The sequence below is a fragment of the Blastomyces dermatitidis genome, assembly GCF_000003525.1.
Source record: "Blastomyces dermatitidis ER-3 genomic scaffold supercont1.6, whole genome shotgun sequence".
Lineage (NCBI taxonomy): Eukaryota > Fungi > Ascomycota > Eurotiomycetes > Onygenales > Ajellomycetaceae > Blastomyces > Blastomyces dermatitidis.
In genome coordinates this window covers 3,540,955-3,552,357 of record NW_025544779.1, presented here as the reverse complement: position 1 = coordinate 3,552,357, position 11,403 = coordinate 3,540,955, and the positions used below count along the sequence as shown (strand labels likewise).

General features: G+C 28.4%; 1 protein-coding gene across 1 annotated transcript; it reads left to right on the top strand.

Moving 5' to 3' along the window:
- Positions 1-528: 528 nt before the first annotated feature.
- On the top strand, positions 529-837 carry BDCG_17280 (uncharacterized protein; the record flags this gene model as incomplete). The annotated part of the gene is made up of 1 exon (XM_045426423.1): positions 529-837. The coding sequence occupies one exon, from the start codon at positions 529-531 to the stop codon at positions 835-837; it is 309 nt and encodes a 102-aa protein (XP_045281631.1).
- Between the last annotated feature and the right edge of the window lie 10,566 nt (positions 838-11,403).

Below are 11,403 nucleotides of genomic sequence, written 5' to 3'. Positions count from 1 at the left end.
TTATAACCATGTCTAAATCTTCTAATTACACTGAGAAGCAGTTGTAAAGAGCTGTTAACGCGTACAAAAGCAATTCAAAATTAAAAATCATGTCTCTGTCACGAGAATTCAAAGTCTCATATGCCACCTTGTATGGGAGGATCAATGAGAAGAAATCAAGGACTATGAGGGTTCCACTGAATCAAGCATTGAATGATAGCCAGGAAGAGGTAATTAAGATATGAATTCATCAGTTGAACATTAATTTTTGCTCATCCATCATCAAGCATATCAAAGCTGCCGCGAACCGCATGTTGAGATAGCATCATACAGATCCAGAGACTGCACCTCTCACAGTAAGCAAGATATGAATATATTGATTCATCAAATGCCTGCCAGATTACAAACAAGTCAAGTAAAAACCGAATCTAAAATGATGCCCCGGATCTCAACATATATGATGATGATGATGATGATGTATGTAATCACTTTACCCCGCCATCTGCAGATCAATCATCAACTGCCTCCTCGCAATTAACCTCCTCAGAGATGGTTGCAAAACTACATCACCAAATCAATGCAGCAGTCAAGGCCTTAGAAGATGTGAAGAATACTCTTACACCTGATTTGACAAGGCAGTTGAACAAGATCTTCAAGGGTAGCATGGTCCAGGCGGAATTGAATGCATATCATGAGGATGAACTTGCAGATCATTATCAAGCAAATAGACATCAGGTCATCAAATCCTCCCGCAGACAGGTGCAAGTAGATGGAGTCCTCACTATTAAGAATGCCAATTGCAAGATTGCAATCTGTAGAGCAGATGAGATGAAAAAGATGTTCAATAAGACTCTTTGATTGATTGAAATCAAATCTACAAAATCTACAGTCACTCAACCACAACAAGATAATTCTATAGAATCTCAACTTACAGTGGATTCTACACCTTCTAATGAGTATATAGATAATCTTTATGTTATAGATAGATGTGATGATGATTATTAATTAATTTTTGAAGATTACTATATTCAAAATATTTTCTTTACAGTGTGGTTTTCCGTACACTGTGGCGCACTCACTACAGAGAGTGAGTAAGCATGGCACGGTTAGTAAATAAGAGTGATTATAAATCATAGATCTGAATCTTTCTATATAACTATAAAAAGTGATTATAGATCATGAATATCTTGATTCTACAATTCTACAGAGTTGATAAAAGAATGAAAAATTTTTCACAATTCTACAGTGTTAAAGAATAATGAATTGTGAGAATAAGTGAAAGATCAACTTATAAATACTTCTCTTTAATGAGAGTGATCTCATAGAGAGTGATTCATCTATGAGATGAATCTGTGTGATGATCACACAAGAATCTTGTGAAAATGATTGAGAGTTAACTGAAACTCTTCTATATGAAAGATGTGAGATGAATCTGTGTGATAGTCAGAGAAGAATCTGTAGATTATAAAGAATCTCACAGAATAAGAAACTGAGTGATAGACTCTTTTCTCTTTATAATAATAAGAGATTTTTTCTCACTGAGGTTTTTTATAGATATAAAGAGTTTTTAGTGAGTATTACTGCAGTGCTGAGCTGATTCTATAAAGTCACTCAGTGAAAGACTTCATAAATGAAGCCTTAGAGAGAGAGAGATATGTAAGAAATCTCACTTCTTATAAATTCTTTACCTCTATTTCTATCTCTCATGTAATCAATAGAGCTAGCGGCCCTTGGCTACACATAACTATATAGACTGAAGTTTATGAATACTATTCACAACTCAGCTTGAATACTATTATACCTTTTATCTTCCTATCATGAATACTTCTAGTAGTTAACAGTACATATCACGCCAAGCTGCAAACACTCAAATAATCGCCTGCGAGCACTTATTCTTACAAATTCTGTAGTCTACAAGCTCACTATTTAAGCAAAATAGTCAAGCTTATTTATATAGCTTCTTAAACAACTATTTCTATATATCACTGCTGACTAGTCACTGCTTCAGTTCTGTCATATTATAATTTAAATTACTTAATCTGATTATAAGTTCGAATCAGTCAAGCTTTAACAGACTGATATGATTTCACACACTTATACTGAGATCAACTTAATCTCACTCTCTGAGAAAAATACTACATTATTCTCTAAAGTGTATACATCTCTATCTCAGCAGAAATTCAAGATTTCTGAACCTGCTGTATATTTTGACATGAGCTCTTCAATTATTCTATCACTATCACAGCCTCTACACATCTACATCTATTATAAAGATAGAGAGATTAAGATCAGAGATTCTTTAAAATATAAGAAAAATATCTTATCTGAATTTCACAGCTTTATCTGTACTCTTGAACAGAAATTCTTCCTTAATCTGAGTCAGTATAATACTCATAAGATATAAGTAATATATGCTGTCAACCTTCTTGAAGACATCTCTGTGACTACTTGAATCATCAAGAAGTGAAAGCTTGAGTGTATTAATACTATCATGACTTGAGAAGAATTCAAGAACTTTCTACTAAATCAAATTGAAGATCACTGCAACTGTGACTTCATAGTAAAACAGTGATTCAACTTATTATATTAATAAGATAATGAGAATTCTTTCAATTTCAATACAAGATTTGAAGAATATTGAGAGAAATTGACTGATAATTTGAATTAATTAAAAATACAGCTTTATCTTATGAAGCTGACTCACAAGATATGAATAATAATATCACAGTATCAGAGTTCATTAATTAATTGTACTGAGCTTATCAATCTGACTTCTCAGATCTATTTGAATAATCAATTCTTTAAGAAAAAGATTAATAAGATCTCTTCTAAGTAATCAATGATAGAATCTAAATAATGCTGTGATAGCTTCAGTGTAGAGAAAGTAAAGAAGAATTTCAAGTATTCTGATTCTTCACTCACTATGAAGAAATATTAAAAAAGATTTAATAAAGATCTCTGTTTCAACTGCAGAGCTGATAATCACTATATCAGTGATTATAAGAAGCTGAAGAAGAAAAGAAACTAAGAAAATATCTTCTTAAAGTTAACTTCTCTTCTGATAAATGTATTTATGAAAGATAAAGAAGAGAAAGAAATAAAGAATTGATAATTCTCATATCTTCAAGTTTATATTATAATTACAATGCATACTCTGAATAAGAAGATATTAGTAAGATATTTACTTAACTTCAGAGTGAATATTAACTTCATATTCTATTTCTTTTCTTTAATAAAGAGTTGAAAGAAGATAGATTTATCAGATCATATGAAATTTACTGATGAAATGAAATATCACTGTTTTAGTATAATTCAAGTGAAGTGTGTGATCACAGACTCAGAAGAAATCTTTAAGAAGAGCAGTCTGCTTCTTTATATAGTTAATATTATAGATGAGAATGTCATTCTAGATCTTCTATAATTAAGAGAAAACAATTCTCTCATTAACTCAGTCACTCAGATATGATGATATTATCTTACTAATGAAGAGACAGTGATAGAGAAATCTGAAGAGTTTCATCAGAAGAATCTTGAGAAAAAGATAGAGTTGATATACTGTATAGTAGATGATTGAGACTTGAAAACAGATAAAGAAGTTATCACTCTTACTGTAAGATTAGTAGCAGTATCTGTCATTGAAAACAGATGTATATAATGTTTCTTTACAGATTATAAGAATGTCTTTTCAGAAAGAGAAGTAGTGAAGTTTTCTGATATTAAGATGTGATATAAGATTTATCTTGAAGATGATATAATAATACTGTACAGATCTCTTTACAACTTATCTGTAAAGAAATTGAATATTTTATGCAAATATCTTGAGAAAGCATAATCAAAGAACTGAATACACTTATTAAAGAGTTCAGCAAGACATCTATACTCTTTGTACTTAAGAAGAATAATAGGCTACATCTATATGTAGACTACAGAGGCCTCAATAAGATAACAGTTAAGAATTACTATTTATTACTGTTAATTAATAAGATGATTGATTGATTATCTGAAGCAAAGATGTTCTCAAAGATTAATATACAGAATATCTATTATAGAATCAGAGTTAATAAAGATAATATTTAAAAAACAGCTTTTTATATCAAGTATGATAATTTTGAATATCTTGTTTTATCTTTTAATCTTTGTAATACTTCAGTCATCTTTCAGATCTATATAAATAAGATGCTGCAGAGCCTTGTCAATGTCTTCTGTATAGTATATCTGAATAACATTCTAATCTTCTTAAAATCAGAGAAAGAATATGATACTTATATTTAAGAAGTGTTAAGTCACTTGAGACAGTATTAACTCTATACAAACACTGAAAAATACTCATTCTACATGCAGAAGATTGATTTCTTCGATTATATAATTAAGATAAACAGCATTTCAATGAATAGAAGCTGAGTCTCTGTCATTGAGAACTGACTGACACTGCAGATGTACTGTGAGATGCAGATATTTCTAGAATTTGTAAATTTCTACAGATGATTTATCTATACATATTCATGAATTACTGTCTCTCTTACAGATCTGTTAAAGAGAAGTGTGAAAGACAGAAAAACAGAACTGTTTATTCTCACTCAAGATACTGTGCAGATGTTTATGAAATTAAAACAAGCTTTTACAGATGTTATAATACTGAATCACTTTAACTCTGACTTACTCAGTCAGTGTGAGACTGATGTATCTGAGAATGAGATCTGTGAAATCTTTTCACAGTTGACACTGAAGATCTTTCAATATTGAAAGAATCAGAGAATAATCACTTCTAAGAATACAGATAATGAATTATCTGTAAAAGAAGACTTTTTCACAGAGTTTATAAGATACTATGAATAAAGATCAGTGATCTTCTTCTTTAAGAAGTTATTACTTATACAGAGAAGATATAATATCTATAATCAGAAGATGTTAACAATTATCAAATTCTTTAAGATCTGATAATATTATCTTCAGAGTAGTAAGTACTCAGTGTAAGTTCTCACTGATTATGTTAATCTATGTTACTTCTTGATAACAAAGAGCTTGACAGAATGTCAAGCCAGGTGAGTGAAGCTGCTTTCAGAGTATAATTTCTATATCTGATATTATTCAGATTAGCTTAATCTCACTGATACACTGTCTAGATAATCTGATTATAATATCATTGATATGAAGAAGAATTCTATAAAAGAATCTCTGTCATCACTACAGAAGAAGCTGACTGCAGGGAATTAAAGTTCTCTGAAGCTTGAAAACAGTACTGATAAGACAGCTGCATAACTTAGTATAGAAGATAAAAGAAAACCTGAGTCTCTGCAGAGAACTGATACTGAAGATTATGAGCTTCTCATATCATATCTTACAATCATTAAATTAATAAAGAATGAAACAGTCTATAATCTTTCAATCTGACTACTTTTGAAATTTATTAATAAGTTACAGAAGAAGAATGTCTCTACTGCAGCTTGAATTCAGAAGTTGAAGAAGAAAGAATTCAGTTTGAACTTGAAAGAGACAGACTCTGAGTAGAACAGTGTCACTAAGAAATCAAGTTACTGATAACTAGAAGAATATGAACTTCTACTGCTGAATAATTCAGTCTTCATCTCTTATAGTAGAACAGTGTGCTAGAAGTTATTAAGAATTCATTATAATAATTCTTATACAGAACACTTCAGATTAGAGAAGACTGAGAAGCTTCTAAAATATAAATATATTTAAGACAAGCTCTGAACAGATGTCAAAGAGTATATTAAGACTTATAATATCTGTTAAAGAATAAAGATTCTGCAGTATAAGTAATATAATGAGTTAACATCACTGCCTGTTTCAAAGAGCTTATGACAGAATCTATCAATGAATTTCATAGTTAATCTACTGAAGTTAACAAGAGTCAAAGAATATAACTCAATTTTAATCATTATTAATCACTTTATAAAGATAATCAGATATATTTCTATTTATAAAAAGATTAAAGTTTCTGAATTAACTGATCTGTTTTTAGATATCATCATTTGTAATCATAGTGCTCTGAAATCATTGATAATAGATTGAGAATCTCTCTTCATCAGCAAATACTGATCAGCTTTTTACTATTATCTTATAATAAGATATCTTCTCAGTACTGCATTTCATTTACAGACAGATAATCAGACTGAATATCAGAATTAGATACTAGAATAGCATCTTTAAGTATTCTATTTATATTATCAGAATGATTGATCTAAACATCTTCTAATCACTGAATTCATATATAATAATGTAAAGAATACAATCTTAAAGATATCTTCTTTCTATACTTATTATAAATATAATTCTTTATTACTCAGTGATATCACAGATGATATTTTAAAGAGAGAAATAGACAGTCAGAATATTGAATAGATACAGAGAACAGAGTATCTCTCAGTATTAGAAGTAAAAGTGAGATTGAAACTTTTAAATAAAATTTATAAGAAGATAGTGAAAAGTATTCACTGTGCTCAGAAGTAGCAGATAAAATACTATAATTAAAAATATCTTTCAATGAAGTTCTTGATAGAGAATCAAGTACTACTTTCAGTAAAGAATATTAAGATAATAAGACTGTGTAAGAAGCTTAGTAAGTGATGACTAGAATCTTTCTCAGTAATAAGAGTGATAAGTAAGCAGATATATGAGTTAAAATTATTCACAGAATTGAAATCAATTCATTCTGTTTTTCATATTTTCTATTTAAAGCTCTATAAGTAATGTCTCAGAGCAGAGTCATCTTAGCTGAATAATATTGAGATTAAAAGTGATACTGAATATCTTATGAAGAAAATATTGAATAAGTGAATATATTACAGTAAGCTTCAATATCTTATGAAATAAGAAGATTATTCATTATCAGAGAATTTATAAGAATTGCTTAAGTATTTGAAAAATACTGAGAAAGAGATTGTAAGCTATAAGACAGCTAGTAGAGACTGCTCTATTATATATCAGAGATATTGAACAAGAAATACTACTTAAGACTTCTCATTTTTTCTCAAAAAGTTTTTAGAGATAATCTTGTAGTAATGAGCTAGTATCTTGTAAGCTCTGTAGCACTCTTCTTCTATTTTCTCTTAAAGAATTTTTTAGAAGTTTAATAAGACTACACAAGTATAAAATTTCTGAAGCAGTTAATAAGAAAAGAAAGAAATATTTAAAATTAATAAAGATTAATATTATTGACTTACAGACTACTACTATTCTAATAGAGCTACAGCTCACTGAAAAAGTAAAAAGAGAGAAATCAGAATCTACTTATTAATAATCATATTCTTATTAAACTTATTCTTCACTATTAAAGTTTTCAGCATCAGCATCTTTATCTGCTGAGAAGTTAGTGCTGTAATACTGTAGAAAAGCATGCTATAGAAGAGTATAAGAGATACTGAAAGTATTAACTTATTAACTTATAAAGTATCTCAGTTATCTATTTCAACTGAAGTGAGATTCTTTTTAATCAGTGATTAATCTCTACAGTGTTTTTAATAGCAGTATCAGCTAATCTCTTCTTAAGATCAGTCACTCTAAGATGTTTTTCTATCTCAGAGATTCACACTTTTATCTTCTTTTACAGATGAGTAAGAAGAATCTTCTCAGTCTTGACAGAATCTATCAATACTTAAAGCTCTGAGATTCTCACTCTGTACTACTTAAGCATCTGAACTTCTTGTCAGAGCTGATATGATATCTTCTTATAGAGTAGATAATACTTACAGAGAGATAGAAGTCATTGTTACAAGTATAATGAAAATAATGAGAGTGAGAGAAGAGATAGATATATAAGATCTCTTTCTTCTTCAGCTGCTTAGTGTAGTGTAGATAAGTAGTAGTATCAGTCAGAGACTACACTGAAGTCTTCTCACAGAGAGAAGATGAAGAAACTGCAGAACTCTGCAGACTCAACTCAGCAGTATTTTAAGCAGGGCTTGAGTGTGCTGTGAGAGAGGAACTATGAATTGAGCTTCTCAGAGTCACTGTCTTCAGAATCAAGCTCTTCTCAGGTTTCTCTCTGAATGATCACATGAAGTCATATATCACTGTGTTGACTGAGAGAGAAGACAGTGTTACAACAGTGATAAAGAGAGCAGAGAAAGAACTGAACACAGATGAACTGACTGACAGAAGAAATGACATCTCACTGCAAGACACAGTGACTATCACTGCAGCTGTAAGAGAAGTAGAAGAAGAAGAAGAAGAAGATATGACAATGAAAGTAATGCTTCTGCAGTCTGTTAATGCTGCTATCTCTGCCTTTAACTGAGCTTTCTTAACAGCTATGAAGATCACAGCTGCATCACAAAGATGTTTATTCACTGAAAAATGTCAGAATAAGCCCTTTATTATTCTTCAAGAATGATACTCTCATACACTCACTGTTACAATTGAGAAGAAAGAGAAGAAAAATATGTTATAAGAGAGAAGATCTTTTCAAAAAATTCTATCACTACTATTAACTTTGTCTCTAAAACACATCACTTTTACAGAAAATTTTATATATAGAACAGAATACAATGAGAGATCTGTAAGTCACTTATTAACTATATTTTTCACATCTTAAATTGATATATAAGAAACTCACTTATCATATATTTGATTTGAATGAAGATGAACAAAGAAAGATCTATACAGTCAGCAGAAAAACTCATCTATTTCTTTGTATTATATGCAGTATATGTACTATCAATCAGTTGACAACTGTTACTATATAACAAAGATAACTTCTAATTCAGTAATCTTGAGAATATTGAAACTATACTCTTAAAGAGAAGAGCATTGTCATACTCTCAGCTATATCAAGACTCTGTTGTGATTTCACACAGCTTATTACTTTTATATGAATGATTTTATCTTATCTGAATCAGTTTTCAATCACTCTATAACATCATTCAGATATATTATAGAAAGATTTAATTAATGAATATAAGAATCTCACTTCTATATGAGATTAGCAGATTACTCTTTCTTGATAGTAAGACACTGCTGAGGTATCACTCTAGCTATTCTTACTCATGAAATAGAAGAAGAGTATCTACTCATTATCTATATAGAATAGCTAGATACTGACTTCTCATCAAAGAAGTCAGTGATTTATTTTTCTTTTACTGAAATATATACAAGAGTTACTGCATGTCTTATACAATCTTCTTAGTATACTAAGTATCATATCTGTGATATTCTTGTAATAACTCTGTAGTCTATGAGCTCGCTATTCAAGCAAGATAGTCAAGCTCACTTATATAGCTTCTTAAACAACTATCTCTATGTATCACTGCTAACTAGTCACTGCTTCAGTTCCGTTACGTTATACTGACCGTGTAACTGTGTCTGAGATCAGAATCAGAATATTTAATAGTTTTATTATTAATTTAACTGATTTCATTACACTGTTTTAAGATTAGATAGTAGTCTTATACTATCTCAGTGAGACTTACTGTCTACTCTTATCATATTTTTTAAATAAAGATTATGATTTTCACTTCTCAATTTAAATTATTTTTATTACTTTAAATGATATTAAATCTTATTTAAGTATTACTAAAAAGTATTTACTTTTTAAAAAATTAAAAATAGTCTAAAAAAAACCTTAAAATGTCCAAAAATAGTAACTTTATACTAAGAATGAAACTAAATGAAATTAAATAAGATCATTTTCTTATTTTTTCTAAGTCATGATTTCATTTTGAGATCTGATATATAGTTACTTTATATATTTTTTTAATAATTAGTCTCAGCAGAATTCATATTAAGAAATGTATGAGATCAGATTAAATAAAATCAAATATGAAATTTATAATCTCAGCAGTCAGTCTACTTATAACTGAAGATTTAATTATTATACAGTGATATAGATTACTATCTATTATGACTTTTATATTATACATATTATCTATCACAGTAGATATAAGAATTACATTTATTATCATTTTCTCTTTAAATTATTATCATCTGACCTCTTCAAGCTTCTGCTTATAAGTTTAAGTAGAAGTTAATCTTTTCTCTGTTTCAGCAGAGTGTTTTTATAGTTATCTTCTAAATCTTTCTCTAATATAATATAATTGATATAAACTGTCAGTGTTAATCTTTCTCTCAAATAAGAAGATATATAAATTAATCAGTAGTTGAAAGCAATATATTCTAATTAGTTACAGTTAATATACATCTCTTATTGACATTAATCAGTAACTTCTTCAGAAGTAATCTTAGAAACTCAGAAGTCTGTTTAGACAGTGAAGACTCTTACTTATACATAGATATTTAAGTCTACTTAATTCATAATATCTACATTATTATTCTTTGACATAGATGTATAAGTTGCTAGACTGATTACATAACCGTGTCTGAGATCAGAATTAAACTTTACAGTTATTATATTACTTAAAAGTATTACTTCTGATCATAATTTATATTTATTACATTGATTTTAAATCATATTATTTTAAATATTAAAGGTTTCATATTCACTTTTCAAATAAAAATCTAGTCTCAGATAAAGAATATGTTTGAATTCTTAGTTATATTTTCATTCTGATCTCATTATTGAGAATGATATTAAATGAGACTATGAAATTATTTCTCACTTATATATAATATTATAACATAGTACTCATTTGTTGAAAATTCAACAGAAAGTGTTACTAAATATTATTACTTTTCTAAATACAGATTATAATTCATATAATTTTAATTATAAAAAAAATATAAAATATAAAAAAAAAACAAAAAAACAAAAAACAAAATAAAAACAAGAAAAAATCACAATGAAAAAAAAAAGAGAAAGAAAAAAAAAATAAAAAAATAAAAAATAAAAATAAAAAAAATCAAGATTGCAGAGCTATAGTACTCTTAAAATACTCACTTTTCAAAGTCTTTACAATATTTATTATTAACTATGTATCTCTCACAGTGAGAATAACATGATTATAATAAGTTATTATTTTAATATTATTTAATAAATAATCAGTATATATCTGTATAAATGTGAATAATTAGAAAATATACACTTAAAAAGTGTGATCAGAATAAACTCTGCTATCACTTGAATAATATTCAGAATAGAATACTGAAATTAATAATTCTTCTTATTAATTTCATAAACAAGATATATAAAGATAATCTGAAGAAATATAAGATTCACTGACTTCTAATAAAAACAGATCTCATGAAGAGACTCTATTTTTATAATATTAGAGACTGAGTGTTATTATAAAGTGTTACTTTTATACAATATATATATACTTACTGTGATGATTCATTCTCTGTGTATATAGCTGAGAATTATAACTTTCTTATATTATACAGCTCTCTCTAAAATACTGCTACTGATTTACAACTTATACAGTCTTTCAGTTCAGTACATACTGTGTATATACAACTCTGTATGCTGAGATTGTATTAATCACTATAATCTGATGTAATACTTACTTTTCA